General features: G+C 43.8%; 1 protein-coding gene across 2 annotated transcripts in view; it reads left to right on the forward strand.

Moving 5' to 3' along the window:
- RTN1 (reticulon 1) overlaps positions 1–15,729 on the forward strand; it is a 114,738-nt gene extending 99,009 nt beyond the window's left edge. For both annotated transcript variants that reach the window (XM_014871392.2, XM_014871393.2), the window contains 6 exons: positions 11,347–11,554; positions 12,484–12,622; positions 13,469–13,538; positions 13,925–13,971; positions 14,062–14,120; positions 14,905–15,729. In XM_014871392.2, coding sequence (XP_014726878.2) covers positions 11,347–11,554; positions 12,484–12,622; positions 13,469–13,538; positions 13,925–13,971; positions 14,062–14,120; positions 14,905–14,947 — 566 coding nt within the window. In that variant the 3' untranslated portion in view covers positions 14,948–15,729. The remainder of the gene's footprint in view (positions 1–11,346; positions 11,555–12,483; positions 12,623–13,468; positions 13,539–13,924; positions 13,972–14,061; positions 14,121–14,904) is intronic.
- The last annotated feature ends 8,131 nt before the right edge of the window (positions 15,730–23,860 follow it).

Here is a 23,860-nt window from a genome sequence, read left to right on the forward strand (position 1 = left end):
CTTTCATTATGCTCCCGTGCACTCGTTCTGAGGGTGAAATATTGCGGTGATGTTGTGTCGCTGCCCGCGTAGGCGAAGGGAACAATGGCATCTCCTTTTTGGGCTGATTTTCAGCGGATCTTGAGCGGGTCGGTGTCTGCGCTGGGTGGGGCTGGCCACCTTCCCGGGTGCCTTGGACAGCTTTTCAGCCATTTTTAGTCGGCTTCACACTCCCCAGCCGGCATCCAGCCTTTGTTTTGATAAAAGACAGTCTCTGTGACGCTGCTCGGTGGGCAGATTAGAGGGAGAAAAGCTAGCGGCTGATCCTGCCGGGCAGGCTGGGGCTGGCTGCTTCGGGCAGGCTTTGTGTGGACGTATTTTTGTAATTTTAAGGTGCATGTTTACGCTGTACAGTCAGTTCATGGTGCTGATGCTCACAGCAGGGTCCCTGGGACAGCGATTACTCCATAGCATCATCTCATTAAAGGGTCCAGGATGCTCGCAGACAGTTTCATAAACGCAGCTCGATGCAACAGAAGCTGGAAAACCTTCCTAAAGTGTTTTTTGGGGGAGGGGTTGGGGTGGAGAGACCTTTCAGAGGCTTGTCTCTAGGGATCTTGATATTTTTGCAATCAATTCAGCATCTAATTGTATTTAGGAATTGGGGGTTTTTTAAGGAAGATGAGTAGCTGGAAAGTAAACAGATGCACCTGTTAAATGCCAGGCTCCAGCAGCTCTGGCTTTCCACATCGAAATGAAGGGCAAGGATTTTCCATGTGTTTGTGGGATTCATTAAGCCTATACGAGAGAGTCACAACCAAACTTCAGGGTCTTTTCATCTGAGCTTTGCAGATGAACTTCCTCCTAGGGTGGGGTTTGGGTTTTTCTTCAAAATTGCTCAGTATTTTGCTGATTCTTATAAAAACATTGACTTGCTGAGTCAGATTGTTGAACCACCTGTTTTTAAAACAAAACTGAGTATTTTCCTTCTCATCAGAAAAAAAAAATTATAAATGAAAAAAGGTGGATAATGAAGGGCATGCTGCTATTGTTTAAATTAATAATTAATAATAATAATGGGGTTTCTCTCCTTCAGTGCTTTCCTTTTTGAAAGTGGCGTAGATTTGATGAAAATTGAATGGCACAATATGTCCCATGCTGATTTGAAAAAAAATCCCAGGTCTGAAAAAATCAACGCAGTTAAAATAAATCACTTGCCTCACTTCCACAGCATTTGCATATTTTTTTTTCCTTGGGTGGTGCTTTATGATTCCAAAATGATCCTGCACAAAACATGAAATAGCCATAGAATATTATTTCTGTCATCAAAATTCTTTGATCAGTTCCTGATAAAATAGAGGAAATTTAAAATTCAGGAGAATGAAGACTAAAGATAATTCATTGATTCTTTTAATATCTATTATTCATGTTGTCTCTGTCTCAACCTGGAATATCAGTTTTGTGCAAATCTGGAGATGCATAATTTTGCCAGCTTGATTGTCAATGGAATTATGGTTCCTCCCTGAAAAGTCTGGAATGTGTCTGTGAGTGTAACAGATGCAGAGAGAAACATCAGTAAATACAGAGCATATTTTTATGGAAATTATGGAGATTCAACAATGAGGTTAACAAAAGTTCTGATTACTCAACAAGCCTGCAACTAACTGTATCATTGAATTGATCCTATAGTGCTTATAATTGATGTAAAATTGGGTGGGGATTGTGAGAAGCAGCAAAGGCTCTTGGTGAGGCTTTGACTTTGCCCCACTCAGTCGAGGTACTGTTATTTCCCTTACCGTGAATCAACTGCTGCTGCTGCACACATTTAGAAATATTGGTTTTTACCTGCTCATCCTGCAGGTACAGCAGGATTAGAGCAAAGATAGGTGATGATCCAGCCCTTGGGTGAGCAGGACAGTAATTCACCCCTGCTGGGCGTCTGGCTCATTCAGAAAATTAACGAGGGTGGCTTCGGGGAATCGCAGCGACTTCCACGCCCAAGTCATCTCCGCACTGGAAGGTGATGCATTTGAAGCAGGCTGGGATGGAGCCATGCATAATGCATGAATGTGAGGAGAAGTGTCCCTGCTGGGCGTGCTGGTGGCTGTGGGCCCTGGAGGAAGAGCCTAGAGCCTGTGCCAGCCGCGTGTGTGACACGGGAGTGTGACACAGCGTGCAGCATCCCACCGGGACATGCTGGGCGAGGGCAGCTCCAGTTTCAGTGAAGGAGCAGCACCCCTGCCTTCCCCAGGGGCTGAGCTCAGCTCAGCAGACACAGCTCCACACCCTGCTAGAGAGCTGCTCTGGATCAGGAAGGACATACAACCATGGAATATCCTGAGTTGGGAGGGACTCACAAGGTTCATCAGACACCCCAACAATCCCACCTTGTGTCTGAGAGCATTGTCCAAACCCTCCTTGAGCTCTGTCAGGTTTGGTGCTGTGACCACTGCCCTGGGGAGCCTGTTCAGTGCCCAACCACCCTCTGGGAGAAGAACCTTTTCCTGATATCCAACCTAAACCTTCCCTGACACAGCTCCAGCCATTCCCTCAGGTCCTGTCACTGGGCACCAGAGAAGAGATCAGGAGATCAGAGCCCAAGTTTGCACCCCAGCTTGGAGGATTTGTTTGATGTCAGTACACTGGTCCTCATGAATATTCCCTTTTCCACTCTTCCTTCTACATGCCAGCTCTTGGCTGGTCATAAGTGTCAGGCTTGCTCCTGCAACTTCAGCCTTCTGCAGGACTCATTAAAAAAGCAAAATGAAAAGATCCAGAGGCACAGGCCTGTGAAGTGTTCATTGAAATGATCCTAAATATTACCCACATTATAATTATAACTTAACGTGGAAAAGGATTGCAGACTTCATCAAATCCATCTAGTTGACATAAGTGTGCTGGGACTGCAGTCATTGATTATCATTTTCTTGGCAGCTGTTTTCAGAGAGCCTTCCTTACTTGATTGATATATCCATTGCTTTCCAAAGGGTGATGGGAAGCTGCAGCAACTGTTCATGGTGATGCTTCTCACTTTAAGACTGATAAAGAATTTCGATGACAATAATAGAGTTGCACACTGTTGATCTGTAATCTTATTGACAGTTCTGAAGTCTGCCTAATTACAGCTTTATAATGACAATAAAACTTCAGCCAGTTGGTACTTTCAGTGCTTTATGGAAAATATTGTGGGCTGATCTCTCAGCTGGGATCCACTTGATAAAGATCTGCCCCAGTATTTGGTTCTTATGGTGGATCTTGGTAGGGCTAAAACCTTTGTACCAACTCAACACCTGCTGTAAACAATTTAGCTCATAGTTTCATAAAAGTATACCAGTTTATGGGGAGTTTATTTCCTAATTTGACAGATGATTTCTTGTGAAATTTGAAGGAAATTTGTCAAGATTGTTTACCACTTTCAGATTTGCTCACTTTTTTTTTTTGTCGATGATGCAGAAACTGTACCAATTCTTCTTCTAGCATGTTCCTGTTGATGGCAAAAAAAATCTTTGTGAAAACGTGCTCTGCACACCTGCTGTGCCAGCACAGAATCACAGAATGGTTTGGGATGGAAGGGACCTTAAAGACCACCCAGTTCCAACCTCCCTTCCATGGCCAGGGACACTTCCACCAGATCATGATGCTCAGAGCCATGCCTTTTAAGAACTGATGGACAATATTCTTTCATTGCCAGAACAAGGTGAAAATTCCTCCAAAGTAAGAGTATATTGAGGTATTTCCTGAGGATTAATTTAAACTCTATCAAGAGTGTGAGGGGGGTGCAGTAGCTGAAGGCAGTGTTGGAGGCTGTTTTTGTTTTCATTACATCCCTGGGAAGTGAGTTCTGGAGAGGCTTTTATGATCTCAGAAGGGGTACTTTCTCCACATCATATTTAATTATAAATAATGTAGGTCTGAACCACTCGTTTTGAAAATCTGCAGATTTTTGAATGTTTGGATAGAGTCTAAGAGAGAGTCCAGGTCTATTCCTTTGGTCCAGGAGCATCTCAGGAAAATCTTAACATTTCCATAGCATTTTGTGCACTCAGAGCCTGCATTCAGGGACTCTGCTTGGTCTCCTTGGTTTCTGCCCACCTAAGGTGAGGGCAATAACATCTTCCACAGAAAGTGGCCAAGGCAGCCAATGATACAGTTTGATGAGTAGGAGCTGTGTGTTTCTCCTGCTGCTGTGCTCAATCCTGGTCTTAAAGAATCGCTTATATGAAAATGAAAATATCAACAGTGTAATCGTTAATAGCAGCACCAATCACATAATAATTAATAATTAATGATCATAAATGGTACAATAGGCTCGTGTGTGGTGTGGTTGTAGGGTTGGTTTTTTACTGACAATCCTCTTTTACTGCCAGTCCTCTCCTGTCTACCCAAGCCTACTCTGGTGCCTCACATAAGGCAATCCATCAATAATTTTTGCTCACATCTTGATCTTGCAGATATTGTAGGAAATAACATGGAGGGCCTCCTGTATCAAGGTTTTCCTTTTCCCTGATCCTCTTCTTGTTCCAGGTCTCCTCTCATCAGACTCTGGGGACTAAGAAGGTTTGAACTTTCAAGTTAAACCTTGAAACAGGTGGATATAAAGTTATAAAGCTGAACTGAGCACAGGAAGTTAATGGTCAGAGTGTGTACAAGAGGTGGAGGTATGGAGAGATTCCTCAAGGCTGGAGATGAAGGATCAGGTGATTTGTCTGATGAAACAGCACAGATATTCCCTCCTGGCTCTGCTGTTCATCACAGCAGTCTCCTGAAGGCAGCAGACTGCTCATTAAACTGTGTATCCATCTGTATTATGTTAGAATCAAATCTGCTCTGGGGAAGGGAGCAATGTCCACATTGGATCCTTCATTGGAGAGGAGAGGGAAAAGCTGCAGCCTGTGGTTAAACCTGCAAACTGGGCTTGCTTTGAGTGTGAGCAGTATTTATTTCTGCTCAAAACCTACAGCATTGTCTCATTTGTTGTCAAATACTTCTGTGACAATGCTATAAATTAGATTGTTCTTCTTAAATTGTGTTTCTTGGTTTTTTCACTCCCAGGTGGTCTGATAAATGCCTTATGATGTCATTTATATTTATGAATTGTAATGTTGCACTGTGTACAGAAGTAAATGCTGTGTACAGAGAGGTTTTTCTCACTTCTCTTAAAAGCTGTTATTAGATAGGGAGTGAAGCAGTACAACCCATTGATTTTACCTCCTAAGCAGGCCTGGTGGTACCTCCATGGTGGGGAGGGCAGCTTGATCTCTTCCAAAGGTGTTAGTAGTGTACTACAGAGCATACAACCTTTTATATAATCATCAAGGCCCACGAGCTTCATTTGAAGGCTGAGTACCAGGGGTTTGTTCAGAATTTTGTACTAGATTCCATGGAAATGCTGCTTTTGCATGATCATTTTTCTCACAGTTTTGCAGTAGAGGAAAAACTTGCAAACTCAGAAGGAGAGAGCAGATTTTCAGAGGAGAAGCTGTGGAAGATTGGAAGTGTCTGCTTGGTTGATCATTAATTTTCATTCTAAAATGCTTTCTTTGAGACATGAAATGGAAAGATCCCCATTTTTCCTACAAAAGTATTTTTGGAAAACATAACCATGCAGGAGGACATTTTAGCTACAAGTTGGTTTGGATCCTCTATTCTCCCTCTGGAATCTCTGCTCAGGAGGCTGCCCCACACCACAAGGCTTCTGGGCACCACAAAAACCCCCAAAGCCCAGCCCTTGTGTTTCCTGATCCTAACAAGAATGGATTCAGGAGCATTTTTAATCAGTCTACCTTGGCACTGCCCTTTCCAGCCCCCACATGTGTCTTCTGGCTTTTTTGATACCAAGTACTGAGGAGCAGAACCATTTTCTGCTGAAAGCCATGGTAAGAGCTGTGAGAGCTTTTAGACACTAGTGAGCCATTCCTTGCTGCCAAAAGCACTGCCTGCTGCTGCTGTTTCTTATATTTGTGAGGTAAATTTTAGCTTGCCCCACAAACATGGGTATTTAGCAGCTGTTCATATTAACAGCTGATTTCTTGTACTGTAGGGTTCACCTTTGCTAGTCTGACTCGGCCCCGAGTGCAGGATCCCGTTAGTTTAGTCAGGTGAGGTTCTGCCATAAAGTATGGCTTTAAAGCACTGATTTGGCACCCTTGGAAAAATCTTGCAACTAGGAGACTACCTGAGTAACATTTTGCAAGTTCTGCTGGGAGTTAAAAAGCACAAGCAGGCGATACTTGCAGATAAACAGCTCATCAGACACGCTTCTCCAGAAAAATTCTTCAAAGGCAGTGGCAGTGACCTGCAGCACTGTCTTGAGGATGTCTGGTAAGTCTTCCTTAATAAATGCAAATAGTTTTGAGTCTGAGGCAGTTCTGGCAAAACCCAGAGTCCTTTTATACCTCCACAAATGACTCAGACATTGGTGAGTTGTACTGTTAAGAGTGCAAAGTGAGTGATGTTGCTTCCCTCTTTCCAGGAGGCTAAAGGGAGATCATGGAAGCTACAGCAGAACAGCTTCTGCATGTTAATGGGCATGGGCAGGATTTTACAGTAGTGATCTTCAAAACAGAAGGAGCCAAGGCTGATTTCAATGTCCAAACCCCTTTTGCAAATCCTCGCTGCAAACTGGGTGGTTTGAAGTTGGCGTTTTGGCTCTCGGAAGTGGATCTTGCTCAGCCAAACAGACTGAGCCCCTGTCCAATTGCATGCACATCACACATCCACAGCCTCACGTGGCACCAGCCTCCTGCCTCATGAATATTCAGTGTGCATTGCTCAGAATTGTGCCATTGTGGTGGGGTCTGGGCAGTGCACACACACACCCCTTCCCAGACCCTGCACCACACTAGGACCTTTTATCCTTTCTCTTATGATTGCCCAGGGCACTATGATGTGGTTAATTCATGCTGTGGGGTATCCTCTGTCCTTTAGCCTATCTGGGGGATGCTGTACCCACCTTAGAGCTGGGCTGGAAGTTGTCCCAGCCTGGCTGAGCATGGGGCCAGCATGTGCTGGCGAGTGGCTCTGCACAGGAGTGTGTGTGTGTGTCTGAAAGCTGCAGCTCCAGCTCAGCTCCTGGCCCTGTCATCCTCATTCCCACTGCATCCCCATGTGCTGGGGAGGCTGCTCTGAGCCTGGTGGGTTGTGTCTTCAGTATGCCAAGGAAGGCAGCTGCTCTTCATCGGAGGCTCAGGCACTGGCTGTTCTTAGTGACCTGTTGGAAAACATTAAACCCATGGGGTCAGAGAGTGTTTAGGAGGAGTTGTTTGGTATTTTAATCAGTTTTACGTGAGTACAGGGTGAGATGAAACTCAAAGCAGACATATAAATGTGGTGGAGAACCTCATCTTTAATTTTAATTTCTGTTTAGAATAAAAAAGAAAGGGTGTGAGGAGGGTTGATGCATGTTTGGGTTCACCTGATGGTCAATAAGAAAATTTCTCTTTCATTTTCCCCTTGGTCTCTATTTACATCACCAGACACTGATGTGACAGGCACTTTAGTTCTAGTGTAAATGGTTACAGGAGAAAATGGCACTCTGAGGAAGCCAGGCAAAGGATCCCAGCTAGGGAGTTCTGCACCCAGAGCACCTCTCCCTGCTTTTAAGGGAGATTTGCTTAGGTAAGGAAATGTAGGAGAAAAATGTGTTTGACTACTGTCTGAGCAAGGAAGCATTTCTTTATCAAGAGGGTGGTCAAACTGGAACTGGCTTCTAGAGAGAGGGTCAATGCCCCAAACCTGTCAGTGTTTCAGAAGCATTTGGAAAATGCCCTCAAAAACATGTTTTAGCTTTTGGTCAGCCTTGAATTGGTCAGGCTGTTAGAGTAGGTGATGGTTTTAGGTGCCTCCCAACTGAAATAGTCAGTCTTATTCTATTCTATTCTATTCTATTCTATTCTATTCTATTCTATTCTATTCTATTCTATTCTATTCTATTCTATTCTATTCTATTCTATTCTATTCTATTCTATTCTATTCTATTCTATTCTGCCATGCCATGCCATGCCATGCCATGCCATGCCATGCCATGCCATGCCAATAATGTAAAAAGCATTTGAAGTGACAGAAGATGCAACTGAAAGAGAAAACATGGCTCTGACAGGTGTAGCTCAGGTGTTTTTAGCAGCATCTAAATTCCAGGGAACTGATACAGCTCAAATCCCTGAGGCCTGTCAGACAAAGTCTTCCCAAGTCTCCATTGATTTCTAGTTCTGGATCCTCCTTCTTCCCCTTCCCTGCCCAGGGAGCTGTGAGATTCACCTCTCTCCTGTATCACCTTTGCAAAGAGGTTTGGCTCAGCCCCTTTTCCTTCAGGAAGAGGAGGAGGAATGGCTGCAGGAGCATCAAATCTCACCCAAACAGCTGGACAGGGCAGCAGTGCTGCAGCTCCCTGGCCCTTCAAGGGAGATGAGGGGAAGGCAGATGTGCTTCCTGCCCTTGAGAATCCTGACAGACCTGGCAGGCTGTGGGTGGGGGAAATGTGCTCCCAGGCTGGATCTGAGCACTGAGAGAGCCATGTAAAAATCACTGAACTTGTATCTCCCTTTCCTATACTGAGATTTTTCTACTAGTAGTTAGCACTTTTTCTTCCATGCACGTGGGAATATTTGCCTCAGGTCTAAAAGACCCAGGATCCCTCTCTCCCAGATCTCCTTTGGCTGAAGAAAGAGGCCAGATGCTTTTTCATCTCCTCCCTCACACATGCACTTGTTCCCAGAACTGTGTCACTTGGCCTCTGTCCATCTCTGATCCTTTCCTTACCTGACACAGCTCCTCAGCTGTATCCCAATCATTCCATGGCAGGAACAGATGACTTTCAGGATGTACGCATACCTAGTCAAGCCTGTCTTGAGTAACTCAGCATCTTCCCTTTTGAAGGGAATGAGAAAATGCAGTTTGGCATCTCTCTGCATGAGAGTGCAGCCCACTGTTGGTCTGCAGGAGTATGAGCTGGAAGATCATTGGAAGAAAAAGGCTTAGTTGGTCATTTTGAATCTTATAATTGATTGGAATTAACTCAGGGAACTCTATTGGAATTCAGTTTGTGTTTTTTTGGCTCAGTTCTCATTTGTTTGCTTCTTTACTGCCTGTGTGCCAGGGAGTGTTTTCCCTGGCATGTGTCCTTTTTCTGCCATCAGCAGCAATGATGTTCACCTGTGCTTATTTAATTTAATGTTGAGGTTTTGTGTGATGGAAAACTCAAGTATCTCAAAGTCAGATTTGCATAAATTTCCAGTACTGTCCTCTGACAGAGTAATTTTTGAGCACAAAAAATATCAGCTTGTGAATAATCACAGAATCTTAGAATGTGTTAGGTTGGAAGGGACCTTAAAAATCATCTTGTCCCACCCGTCCTGCCATGGGCAGGGACACCTTCCAATTATTCCAAGCCCCATCCAGCCTGGTCTTGAACACTTCCAGGGATGAGGCAGCCACAGCTTCTGTGGGTACCCTGTGCCAGGGCCTCACCACTCCCACAGAAAATATAATTCCTCCTGTCCAAATGCTCACTGGTGACAGCACTCAGTTGTAGTGCTGCAGGATTTTGAAGTACCTTTACTGAAAAAGAATATGAAAAATGGCCAAACTTGCACACTTGTGTTGTGGATGCCATTTTGTAAGGATGGTTTACAAGGATGGAGTTGCATGCTCCAGCACCTCATCACTGTGAGCAATCTGTGGAGCTCCAGCTGTGTCCTGCAATCCAGCTGTGTCTGCTGCTAAACCTCCTCATCCAGGTGCTCTGACGATGCTGGAACTGCATTTTGGAGCGTTCCATACTCCTGCCCCAGGGTTTTTCAGGAAGCAGGAGTGGGTGTATATCTGTAAAAGACTGGTCCCTCTTTTGTGGTGTCAGCAGCCAGGATCCCAAAACAGGCACCAAGGCCCCTTGTCCCATGGCTTCCATGCAGCCCACAGGATCCAGTCATGTGTGCTCATGATCACAGGTCCAATGCTGAACACTTAAAATAGTAAAAGGTTATTATATAGTGTGTCTTGATGGAGAATATAATTGGACAGGAATGATGCACGAAGAGAGGAGAGCTCAGTAATACAACAGCAATTTTTGCATTCAAGCCCATCACTGTAAAGCAAGGCTAATATGTGTAATAGTAATGAGTAATATAACTCATTGAGTCAAGGCAAACACGCCGTGATGACTCACAATTTTTGGAGATTAGATGATAAGGACTAAGAGGCTGGATTAATTTTGTCTCTTTTAGCATCAGTGACTTTTTTTTTTTTTGACAGATTGCAGTTTTCCTGAATTTACTCTTTGTTCAGAATGATTTGACAAGTGGCATCTCTCAAATCTGTTTGGCTGGTGGTGTGTTCAAGCTGTTCTTGAGGACTTGTGCAGTGTGTGAAATTAAAGCTGTTTTGTTTAAGTTGTCATGAGCACATTCTCTGGATGGATCTTCATCCCATGTCCTCTCAGAAACAGGTTGTGGGTGTAAACAAATTAAATTCACCTTTGTGGACTGGATATTCCACAATCCTTTCATAAAATTTTGCTATTTTAGTGGCTGTCTCCCATGCTAAATGTTTTTGCTGAAGAGGTTGAAATAAAATATACAAAGTGAGTGGGAAACAGTGCAAAAGTTAACTGCTTTACAAATGTAAAAATGCACTAGTTGAAAATGGTCTTATGCACTTGTTTTGCTCTAACCAGAACCTCCCTTGGATGGGGAGGTTATATAACAAGCAGAAACCTTTTTTTTTTTTTTTTTTTAGTATTTCTGAGATGGTTGAATTGAGTAGCAAGAGATATTTATTCTGTATTTGAAGGCCTTATATGAAAAGAACTATTAAGCACTGGTAAAACCAAGAGTCTTTTCCTTTCTCAAAACTTATGAAATAACAGAATTATATTGTCAAAACTTTGAATGGGAAAGTGGTTTGTTGTGGCTCGCCCCAAACTTCCTCATTCATTTATAAACAACCAAAACTGGAAAATACTTCTATCAATCATTTGGCATTTGAACTTGTGGGGAAAAAAAATAAATTGGAATTTTCAGACAGAGTAAATGCAAGGTAAGTTGAAATCTTCCATGCAGCCCTAGCAACAACACAAACCCCAGCTTGCACTTGCCTCGCTGCTGCAGGGGAGCCTCCCACCGTGCTGCGGTTGGAGATATTCATCCATCTTATCTAACCCAGGCACAGGCACAAGGAAAACAAGGATTTCAAGTAGGTCATGGGTTGTAATTTCCTCAGCGCGCCGCTCAAGAGCCTTGGCTGCTCCTGCTGAGGAGCTGGTGTTGGGGCTGCTGTGAGCAGAGACACCGCTGCTCCTCCGAGGGTCACACAGTGCCCACAGACGATGCTTTCCCAGTTCCTGCCTTTAACAATTTGGTTTTCTCCCCCCAGCTATCGACCTGTTGTACTGGCGTGACATCAAGCAGACGGGGATCGTGTTTGGCAGCCTCCTGTTGCTGCTCTTCTCCCTGACCCAGTTCAGCGTCGTCAGCGTCGTGGCTTACCTGGCCCTGGCCGGCCTCTCGGCCACCATCAGCTTCAGAATCTACAAATCAGTGCTACAGGCCGTGCAGAAGACGGACGAGGGACACCCCTTCAAGTGAGTGGTTTCGTGGTGATGCCCAAGAGCCTCTTTGGTGCTGGATGGAATTCTCTTCTTGCTCATAAAGTGGGAAATAATTCTGTTTTTCACAGTGTCTCAAAAATTGTAAGGTACTATCGGTGTAGATCCCACAGAGAGAAAGAAGAGCAACACCACAAAAATCGTCATCTTCTAAGACATAGGAGTTTTTTTCTCAAAAAAGATATAGGGAGTTTTAAGGAAACAGAAAAAATGAGTTTCTTTAGCGCTGGTGATAATACAGCATACCTCCAAGAGAGAAGAGCATTGTTTCTGAGCACTATCTATTGAGCATAGGAGGAAACTATCTCTGTCTTTTCTCCAACAACCCAAGATCTCAGTGATGGTGCCAGTGCCAATGCACTCCCCACTCTCCACAGGGTCTGGGGGATTTGCTGCACAAGAGCAGTGATCCTTTCTCCTCTGCTGTGCCAACCAGTTTGTAAACCAGGCCATGGAACTGGTGTGGTTTGCAAACACACACACACTACAAAAGGATCTTTTTGAGGGCTGCTCCTTCTGCTTCTCTTGGGTCAGTTCTGAGCAGCAACTCAGGATTGGGGGGCATAGCTCAGAGAACAGCACAGAAACTTGTGGGGAAAACTCCCAGGTCAGATTTGTATCCCTGTTTGGGTGAGGAAAAGAGAGAAATCCCATCCAGACCAGGCTCTGTGTGGGAAGAGGGCAAGGCTGGAGGTGAGCAGCCCCAGCTCAGCATCACCCAGAGAGATGGGTCATGCAGGGTGAAGAGGGTGTGCTGGTGGCCCTGTGCCTGCAGGGAGGGGAACACATTGCTCCAGCACAGGGAAAGGAGGTCTGGGAAGGAGGGAATGATGGAATGGGTGCATATGAGAGTGAACAGCAGGGGAAACTTCCCGGGTTTGTAACGGGACCTGTGTTTCTGGCAGAGCCTACTTGGAGATGGAGATGAATCTTTCACAGGACCAGATCCAGAAATACACAGATTGTCTCCAGCTATATGTCAACAGCACAGTCAAAGAGCTGAGGAGACTCTTCCTCGTTCAGGACCTTGTGGATTCTTTAAAAGTAGGATTGCTTTAAATATTTTTAACCCCTCTCTAGGGAATCAATCTACATTTCAAAGAGCTGCTTCCCATGTTGACAGGGTCATAATGAAACCTAGTTTTGTGTAGCTCCAAATACGAAAGTTGCTCTGCTTTTTGAATTAAAAACTGTTTCCAGCATTTTATATTGATATTGAATATATTAATGGGTAACACAGGATGTATAGATTTGCAGAACCAGCTTAGCTCCACCTCAGTTCTAGAAGTGTCCCAGCATTATGCTTTCTATTGCTTTGCTATAAAATAATGTTCCCTTCTGTTAATCTGGATTTCCTCTGGTGGCATTTCCTGCTATGGAAGAAGATCTTCTTTCACTCCCTGCTGAAATAACTATTGATTTTTAGCCTTAACACTCAAGCAGGTGTCCTTTAGAGAAAAGGGAAATTATTAAGAGAACAGACATAGGTTAGGCTCCTAAATTAGTAAAGAATTTAAGGAAAATGTACCCATCTCTCAGCCTCAAATGTTTTCAGTCCCTGGTATTATCACTTCAGGGCTCTGTTTAACCTGTTTGGGATGACCTCTGCCATCATAAAAATTGGATGCAGAAATCTGCCCATGCCATTCTCAGTGCAGAGTCCTACATGGATGCAATTAAAGCCCTAAATAGACATGAAAGCTGAGCTAAGGGGGTGAGAAGCAGACAGAGAATGGGGTTAACGCACCTAAAAAAACTACCTAGTTCCCAATGTGCCTTAACCACTCCCTTTTAAAAAAGGCTAATATGCTGTTATATTAGCTAGTTAAGCAAGCTGCTTTATCCTTATGCTAGCACTGGAGGTGATGTAATGATCCATCTTTAATTTAGTTTGCAGTACTAATGTGGCTGCTGACTTACGTGGGAGCCCTCTTCAATGGCCTGACTCTCCTGATAATGGGTAAAAACCAACATTTCTTTTAAAAATCTATTTTTAACTTGAACTCCCTCCGGATTTCAACGTAGACAAAAGAGCCTATCCCTGGCATGCCTTCCCCTCAGTTAAACCACCAATATTTATTTCCCTTCCCAGTAAATATTCATTGTCCTATTATGCTGCCCCTCCTGCTAGAGCTACTTTGCAGTTTATGGCTTTGCAGCTCCCAGTCCCAGAACAACGGGGAATTCCATATTTGGGAGGCTTGAGCAAAGTGCATTTTTAATACAAAGCTCCCTGGTGGATCAGCTGACCAAGTGGCACGATAATGTGTTTGCCACTGAAGTAGGTCTCTCCTCTGGAGGAATCTGATCTGCAGGAACATAACATTGTGCTCTTTTCCTCCTCAGCTGTGGTGTCTATGTTTACTCTCCCCGTTGTATATGACAAGTACCAGGTAGGTCTGTCTGCAGGGTGCATTTTGGGTGGCTGGGTGCCTCTGCCTGGTTGTTGCCTCATTGACTTGGTCTCCTCTTGCTCTCTGCAGGCACAGATTGATCAATACTTGGGGCTGGTGCGGACCCACATAAACACGGTGGTGGCAAAGTGAGTTCAGAGCGTGAGGCTGTGGTGCCCTTGTGGGTGGCTGGGAGCTGGCTGGTCCTGGGGACACTGTGTCCCATCAGCGGTGTCCTCCCCAGATCCTGGAATGTGGGAGGTTGAGGGAGGGCAGATCCCTGGAGAAACCCTGTCAGACCCTCCCAGCTGAGTGCAGACTCAGGCACTCCATCCTTCTGTCCCCTCCCCTGCTCTTTGGGGGAATTGTGGACAGAGCAGCCCCGTTGTGCACTGGTGTCTGCACTTGTACCCAGCCAGGACAAACAGGAAGGAATGAGTTCATTCTCTTCCCCACTGACCACTCCGAGTCTGGCTTTTTTTTTGCATTCAGGGAGTTGATAGCATTAATTACCAAAGTGGGAATTAGGGCACGACCCTGTCACACAAATACCTGCAAGCACCATGATCTTTAGTGTTTCAAATCCCCATGGAACAGGCAGAAGACCTGGGTGAAATTTTGAAATTTTGTTCTGAAAATTCCATTTTTAGACTCTATTCCTGGATTTCTATAGCCAATAGACCATCGAGAAATAATGCTGGGGGGAGAATATCACTGAACATATCCCAAGATTATATGAACCACCAAAAACCTGTAAGAACAGCTAGATGGGCATCACTTTTGTTTCTCAAGGCACTTTAATTCCCCTGTTGAGACAACACACTGAACATGGACTAGAGGTTATCCCTGGATAAGAGTCCAAGTGGGGAACCACTGCAATGGAATAACTGCCTCACCATATAATAATTTTTCTTTTTCTTCTTTATTATTTAGGATTCAAGCTAAAATTCCAGGTGCTAAGAGAAAGGCAGAGTAAAGCAGACATCAAGAATTCGTTGACTACAGTAGTGCATAATGGGGAAATCTGGAGTGAAAAGAGCTCTGTTCTTACACTTTACTGCAAATTTACCATTCTTTTTTTTTTTCTCGACACCATAATCTTAGAAACATAAAACTCAGAAGCAGTGCTTTTCCCCTGCTGCTTCTGCACTTAGAATATTTGCAATCACTTGTGTCAAGCACTAAAGTATAGTAAAGAGAAAAGTGTACTAGATGTGGTTTTTTGTGTTGCTTATAAAGTGCATGATGGTGAGAGCCTAAATAATATTGACCTCTTTATTTAATTTTTTTTAAGTGTTTTTCCTTCTTCTATTGGCATTGCTTCTATAACTTTTAATGTTACATGTGGCTAGGGGCTTTCCTGCTTAGCGCACTTGATGCAATAGTTAAAATTGCTTCTACGTCACTGGGTTGCTGGTTGGATTCATCTTTATTAACTATATAGAATTGTAGACTGATGTTTTAGTGTTTTCCAGCACAAATAAAATAAACAGTAATCGGTACTTATGGTAATCAGTTTTGTATAACTCAAAAAAAAAAAAAAAAAAGAAAAAAAGAACACAAAACCCAGTACTTTTGTCGTAAAGGATTGACAGGCTGATCTACATGTATGGTAACTGGAAAGTTCCAGCATGTTCAATTTATTACGATTTGTATTACATTCTCTGTAGTTCCTAATGGACTTAATTATGGACTCTGAATATTTGCACTTATGTACTTGATACCGAATGCAGAAATAAATGTTACTAAATGTAAAAAGTTCTCTTTTTTGTCACCACTGGGATTACCATGACATTTGGGAACTGGAACACACACTGTGCAAAAAGGAGCATTTTCCCTCTTCCTGCTCTGGACATCTGCACACACTTTGCCCTTACATCATGGTGCAGTCCAATGAGTAGTTCTTAACTAAGAGTGACTAGCTCATCTAATATTTTTACATCTTGAGCTAATCTAATATTTTTACATCTTGATGATCTTTCCTGGAATGAAAGGAAGATCTCTGCATACAGTTTGTTTATTTTGGTTGGTGGTGTAGCAAATATCAGGTACATGAGCAAGTGTCTCTTCCTCTGTCTCTTACCCAAAGCTGTTCTCTGAAATCTGCTTTAAACAGAATCAATATCAGATCCAGAGACTGGGAGCTGAAACAAGCATTTACTCTGGTTCAAAGGTGAAAGTTTTTAGAAATTGGAATTTGGTGTTTGAGAACCATCAGAGGAGGGAAACAGCTGTTGAACATTACCCAAAGTGCTTTAAAACAAACAATTGGTTAAGTGCTTGATTTGCCCATTTGTGGAACACACCTGTGGAATTATTTTTTTTTTTTTGTATAAAAATGTGAACATCAAAATATTTCCCCCCGAATTGCTGTTTTTTTCTTTTTCAATCACAAAGCTGTTATGAAGAATTTATTTTTATACAAAGAACTAGATTTTTAAACACTCATCCCAGCTTTTTAAATTTGAAGTCTTTCCTTAGATTCATTCATTAATTCACCTTTGTCTCAGTTCTACATGACCACATTGACACCTGTCCAAGGCCTGGCTGCAGTTCTGTTTATATCTAAATGCAAAACCCAAATGCACATAAGGAGTTAGTAGAAACGTTGGTATGGCTGTGGGCTAGTTAATTCTTGTGACAAGTCTCAAATATCTTTATTTTAATTTAAGCTTTTCATCTAAATGTTAAAAATATTAGCTTGGGTTTTAAATGTCACCTGCAGCTAGATGGGAACATTTTTCCTCAATGAGAAACTGAATGTTTTAAAAGAACATATATTGGTTTTGGTCAGAGTATGCATGCTTTAGCATGTGCAGTTTGCAGCCAGGAGTTAAAATTCAACATGAGCCCCCAGCTTGAACTGCCTTGGAGTTCCCTGTGTCTCTGAGGAAGGGAGTGCAGAACATATAAAACATCCTTGAGGATGAAGATTGACCACCAGAATTCTTATTACTTACAAGATGAGTGCGTGGGCTCAACATGTTAATTTTGAAAATGAGCCCATTTAATGTCTCATTCTCCTGGTCCCATAAATGTGTTTTTCCCTCACACCCCCAGTGCAGTAATATCCAAGATTGGCCTTTTGCAATGATGAACCCTAAGCATAATTTAAAAGTTACATCTCCTACATATTTGGAAATAAAGCAAAATAAACCTTTTGGAAGAGTACAACTATTCTCAAGAGCCTAAATCAGTAGAGACCAAGATTCCCATTTTTGTCTCCTCCAGCATCACCCTCTCTCAAGCCCCAAACCCAGTCCTCAGTCATGCTGACTGTACCCCTGCACACACACCTCCCAAACCCACATCCTTTTCTCACATCCCACCTTGCCAAGCAAACTTCCCAACTTCCTCAGAGCTGCTCTGGCTTTCCGTGTATTTGGCAGGAACAGCCTGCAAGTGCTGCTGAGCAGCTGGGGTGGCTTAACCTGGTGGGTGGGACCAAGTGGGGAGACCACGCTGGGATGTGGGAGAAGCAGAGGGTTCTGGCAGGGTTTGAATTGCTGATGCTGCTCATGGCCATCATCCCCATCATCACAGCAGCACTCTCTGTGATGCCTTTGAACATGGAAGCTCGGAGAAATCTCTGTTAATTCCTGCTACACACTTTGCAATAACAGAGTCCCTGTGCTTATGGGGAGTGGAGGTTTGTGGCACCCTCGGTGTCCCTGGTAAGGTCTCACTCATAGATCAGCACCTTGTGAAGGGGTTGGACACCCATTTCTTTGGTTTTCAAACAAGTATGGGGGAAAATAACCAACACTGAGCTCTACTTGTTAAAGTATTTTAGTTTGATTACAGTAGATGACTGGAGATAGCAGAATAACACATTCACGAGCTGTGCTCTGAGATACACAGGCTGTGAAGCCCTTTAGTTTCCAATCTTCATTTGCAAAGTAAAAAGCAGCAGTAGGAAAGCTTGTCTAGTAAAAGCAGCACGTTTGTGGGGGTTTCTGGGCAGGTGAAGCCTGGGAAGTAGCTCACTCTGTTGGGTAAAATGCAGGGGAAGGCATTAAACCATTCATTTTTCCTCAAAGTATCCCTTGGGTGAGGAATCTGGACATGAAATCACCAGTGATTCAGGAGTCAGCTTTTCCACCTGCTTCAAAGGCTGCTTTAATGAGAGAAGCCAGTGATGAGTGTTTTGAGGACACACCTCACCAAGGGAGGTTGGTTTGTGCCAAATACCTGGCCTGGGCTGTGCCTCCTTCCTCATCTCTGGGTAGTTCGTGATGCTGATGTTCCCTTTCTGGAGAGGAAGCTGAGAGGTCTCCAGGGTGAATGTCACAGGCTGGTTTGGATGCAGGGACAGGTACAGACCAGGTGTTTCCATGGCTGGGAAATGTAAATGCAACTTTTGATCTGCTCAACATGGTGCTGCTTTTCAAGGAAGATAACAACTCCACCTGCTGAGCTGAGCTTTGAAAGCCAGCCCAAATGACTCTGCTAATTTGAACTAAAAGTAATTTAACTCTGACTTGGGGATATGAAATCAGGAGTGCCGTGCTGGCAGGTGACAAAACTTTGTCAGAACATCTACATGAGTCTTTTCTAATCCTCTATGACTTTAAAATATCTTCTTCTCATGTGTACCTTGCAGAAACTTTATAACCCTTCTCCTAAACTGCTGCCTGTTAAGTAGGGGGCTCAATGATTACTTAAAAGGTCTGTCAGAGCTTTATGTCACTTAAATGTCTGTTCCTGTACCTTGAAATGATTACTGCATTGGTATTTCATGTGAAATGTGAATATTCTCTAAGGTCACTGGTTTTGATTCCCTGGTTCTTGGTGCTTCAGCAGCATTCCACTCCTCTATTATATTTGCCTCTGTTACTGATCTCTTTTATGCTCCTTCTGCTCTTTAACATTTATCTGGGGAGAGTAGGATCATAAAGCACATGAGTGTCAGGAAAGCCCTGCAACTGGGAGGAGATGAGAATGTTGTAATATTCTGTGAGCAGCTAATCCATGGAAAGAGAATCTGGCTGCTCCCCCATAGCTTTTGCTGTGTCCCTGCTTGCTTTCAGATGGCAGCTGGCTCCCATCCCTGTCCTGGTGGGTTACAAGGCAGTCAGCTGTGAGCTTACCAGCCTTTCCTTCTCCATATGGGCCCCGGGAAATTTGTGGCAAGCCTGTGTGTTTGCCCAGTGCAGCTTTGGGAAGACCAAGTGTGATGCATTTCTTCCTGACTCCTCTTTGTATATCCATTTCTTAGGGGCAGGATTAGAAGGTGCTCCATCAGGGATTGTGTGTTTGGGTTTCCTGGGATTTCAGGAATGAGTAGAGTGAGGCTGCTGGCACGAGGGAGCCTGGTGAGCCTGGCTGGTGCATGCAGCACTGCAGGACGTCTGGTATTTGGGTCAGGGTGAGATATGTCCACTGACAGGAGTCAAAAGCAGAAGGAGGAGTGGGCTCTGCTCGTTTCTGCCAGGCTTCCTTGGTGCTCAGCACCTGTACAGGAGAGAGTGGCAGAGCCCTGCTCTCTGACATAACATGGGAAAGATATTGAGAGTGGGGCATCCTTCTCCACAGGTGCACAGGGAAATGGGGGTGGATTCTAAGCAGGTAACTGGGCTTGACCTGCTTCTCTCATTTATCTGAGCTGCTCATTTCCTTGTCTTTGGTGTCTGCTCACAAAGGAAAGGTCAGATCACTGTGAGCTCCAAGCCCTCCTCTGGTCTGCATCTGATCCAAGCGGCTGCCACTTCTGCAGCTCCCCTAGAAATTGTTCTGGATCTCTGAGTATGCCAGATTTATAACCTGGGGACCCCACCAGGTGTGTGCAAGGCAGAGTGAAGCTACCTGTGCAGTTACTGCTCTGTTCAGCATTCTGGCAATCCCTCTACAACTGGGACATGCTCATCTCTGCATTGCCCCGTTCTCCTCTTCCCTTTCACTCCTCCTGCCCCAGGCAAAGCACTGGGAGATGCTGCAGGCACCAAGGTCAGGATGAGAGGATGGATAGAGCTGCAGAAGGAGTCTAAGAAAACCAAAAGACCATGGATGCCTATCCTGACGTGCTTTCATCCGTCTTCCTTCCTGTCTGCCCCCAAGTCACACTAATTTTCCTTGTTCACTGAATATTAAAGAGGTTCAGGCTCAAGGTTGCAATTTATGCCTCCTCATGAGTCTTTTTGTTTTAGCTAAAATAATAATTCAGTCCAGCAAAGCTAATTGTCATTCACACTAAGGTCCCTGCACACACATTTCCCTTTATGAGGGAGCTGTAAAGAGAATTTAGTTACGTTTTTACTTCTTTTGCATGGCCTTCTAATTTAGATGCAGTGATAGAAAGTACCCCAGACCAGTCTAAAAATTGCAAGATTATAGAATCCCAGAATGTTTCAGGTTGGAAGGAACCTTAAAGCTTATCTAGTTTCAACACTCTGCCATGGGCAGTGACACCTTCCACTATCCCAGGCTGCTCCAAGTCCCATCCAACCCGGCCTTGGGCACTTTCAGGGATGGAGCAGCTACAGCTTCTCTGGGCAACCTGTGCCCGGCCTCAGCATGCTCAGAGCCAAGAATTCTTTCCCAATATCCCACCTAACCCTGCCCTCTGGCAGTGTGAAGCCATTCCCTCTTGTCCTGTCACTCCAGGTCCTTGCCCAAAGTCCCTTTCCTTCTCTCTTGCTCTCTTTTTATGTTCTGGAAGGGGCTCTAAGGTCTCTGGGGAGCCTTTTCCAGGCTGAACAGCCTCAGTTCTCTCAGCCTTTTCTCACTGCAGAGGTGCTCTGACCCTCCAAGCATCTTTGTGGCATCCTCTGGACTCATTTCAACAGCTCTGTGATCTACAGTACCATCAAAAATTCTTATAGCATTTTATAGATGTGCCAAAAACAACAATAAAATATATGTAACATCCAGGCAGTGGAGTGACTTCAATAGCAGATGTCTTTACACAAAATATTCATTTTCCAAGTTAGACATGAGGTCTAATTTAATTTCTCCTAATTCCACAAATGCTTGCTTGGAGAAACCAGCATCCACACAATTGTTACACTGAGTGGAAAAGTATCACACTGGGCACAGGTTAAACATAATTACTGAACAGATGAGCAGAACATCAACTTGATTTCTCAGCATTCAGCAAAGTTGAGGTAGGTAGGTCCCTTAGTTAGGAAGAGGTGGGCTGTAACCTCCTTAGAAAAACCTACCTGGGGAAGCTCCTCTGGTATTCCTTCTAGCTGGAAATCTTGAAGTCCTGGAAACCTTCTTCACACCTCTCTCCTCTCGATGACTATACAGTTTACAACTTTTTCCAGATGAAATACAGAGATATGAACTGCCGAGAGAAAAACTCTCAAAAAATACATCTGAGTTTTCATGTGCCAGCTTAAAAAGAAACCTGAAGGAGTGTAAAATTCTGGTAGTACTACTGTCTCTTTTGAACACCAGACTTTCAGGAAATCAGCCTAAATTTTAATTCTGACATCATCATATAATCAAGCATCTCTCTTCATCTCAAGTGTTTTCTCCCGCCCACTTTCCCCACAGCAGTCACACGTCTCTTACTCACAAACTATACCAATAATGCAAATTAAAAGAAAACATTTTTCCTACTGCCATTTAGCCAGAGGTACTCCCACAGCTCCCCAGTCACAAGAGACTTGAGTAAGTCAGCCTTAGAGAGAAATGGGGCAGTCTCTGTCATGCAGAATGAACTGCATAACAGTTCATTCTACATAACTGAGGTTCATAACAAATTTTGCAAAGAAAAAATGAGCCAGAGAAACCCTTAGAGCAGAGAACCTGGAGTCAAGGGGTCATGGGTATGGTGCTGATGCCTGGAAAGAGAAATTACGAGTGAAGCAGGTAAAACCTTGATTAATGCAAGATTTTTAAGGAGATCTCCAGGAGCAGATGAGCATAAAATGAAAATAAAAAAGCTACTGAGCTTTGCTAAAGATACAAATTGGCGAAATCCCCATCAGAAGGGGATGCCATAGGGAAGGAGAGGGGTAATCTTGACACCCATGAACAGTAAAAATCAGATTGTATTTTGCATTGCAGAGTTCTGTGCTGGATTGATGACAGAAAATTACCTTGTTGGCTAGAAGGCTGCTGCTTAGAAACAAATACTGATGAAAAATTCTTCCCAGTTAAACACTATGTGAAAATGCTCAGTGGAGCAGAGAAGTGCTGATGGGGTTATACCAGGGAATGTGGGGCCATTACAGGACTGGAGCCCAGAAGAGTTCAGCTTTGTTACTTTTAGCAAAGCAGAGGCTGGGAAGGGGAAATAGAATTACTTTTTATCTGTACATTGGGCATAAACACGGGAAGGTTAAAATCTGTCTAAGCTGGTGCTTAATTAAGGTGCTAAATGATGACATGGGGGAAAAAAATTGCATTCCATGGTTTTGTTCTGTACATTAATATTTATTATTGCTCAGGGAAAGTAACACTGGCTCCCAAATAGGAATTAGAAACAAGCACTGTGAATCTCTGAGTCATTCAAGGTGGGAAATAGGTTATGTAAAATGCAGTGTCTTGTTGATAACATGTGCAGGTGGCAATTCCCCATGTGGCTCTGCTTTGTGAAAGGTGAATTTACAAAAACGTGAGTGTACAAGAGAGGATTGAAGGGAACCACACACGTTTCCCCCCCAGCAGTTGCTGCACCAGTGCATTTAGCCATCAGAGTGTGTCTGTGTTTATTTATCAGGAAGAGAATATTACATATTAATATTGTGGATATGAACATGCAGATCTGCTGAAGTCAGAGATCGCATGAACTCAAAATTTGGCTCATTCTCCTTGTGAAGAAGAGATTGCTCTTGTCATTTATTATTAACTGGCCATGTCTGTGATCCCAAGAAGGATTTTTCAGGCTCAGCAGAGGTGCTCAGAGGGGCAGGCACTCTCCCAGGCATCCTGAGAACATCGTTAGGCTTGTGACAAAATTGTAAAGGCTTGTGACAAAATTGTAAAGGCTTGTCAATTCTTCCAAATGCAGATGGTGCTTCATGACTCCTCTTGTTTCCTGGGAGTTAGAAAGATGCTATAAAGGCAGACTGGTCCATGTCTTCCTTTGTGAATCTGGCTTGCTGTGACATAATTTTGCAGGTGGGGAAAAGGGTAACCAGATCAGATTCAGGTTGTGATGGATAGATTAATAGAAATGAGTGCAAACAAACCCACGGGAGTTTTCTGTTTGGTATAAGTAAATAGAAGTGGGAAAAAAAATCTACTCGAATTCCCTTCTTAGTTTTTAATAAACTTGTGAGGATTCAGGTGATGTATGAGAGATGGAAATTTCCATTCAGAACATGCTTTTGCTCAGACTGGGAGTAGTAGTGAAGGAAGGAGGGAGCAGATCCTCCTACACAAAATCACCTCTGCTGACCCAGGCCCAGCACCCTGGGCTCCTGTAGCCTGGTGCTGCATTTCCCAGCTACTCTCACCTTCAGGCTGGGCAGGGATTTTTCTGGCCCCATTTGATGATCATTGCAGTAGCTGGATTTATTTCAAATGCAAGGCAGCAATAAATCCTTACAAGTCTGGGGTTGGAAACCAGGGTATTTCTTAGCTTAAATGTCCTGCAGCAGCAGTAAAACCATCCCAGTTCATGACTTATCCTTTGCTTTTGCACTTTATGTGTCTGTACCTTATTTAACACCCTCATCTTTGACAGGAGTTTGAAAGCAAGACCTGTAGATAAGGTTTTATTGGACATGCAGAGGCAGCATGATGGCAATGGAAAAGGCATTTCTCCAGGAGAGGAGAGAGCCCTGTAGAGGACTTTTTGTGTAGGAGTCACCAGACATCTCCTTTTAAGTGTTAAAGGACTGAAATTCCTGTGCAATTCTGCAGAGCTGTTTGAAGTGAAGCCCTGGCTTGAAATATCTGCTGGAAAAATAAGTTACTATTTCATATCAGAAGT

Source organism: Sturnus vulgaris, chromosome 6 (genome assembly GCF_052056855.1).
Source record: "Sturnus vulgaris isolate bStuVul1 chromosome 6, bStuVul1.hap1, whole genome shotgun sequence".
NCBI classification, from domain to species: domain Eukaryota; kingdom Metazoa; phylum Chordata; class Aves; order Passeriformes; family Sturnidae; genus Sturnus; species Sturnus vulgaris.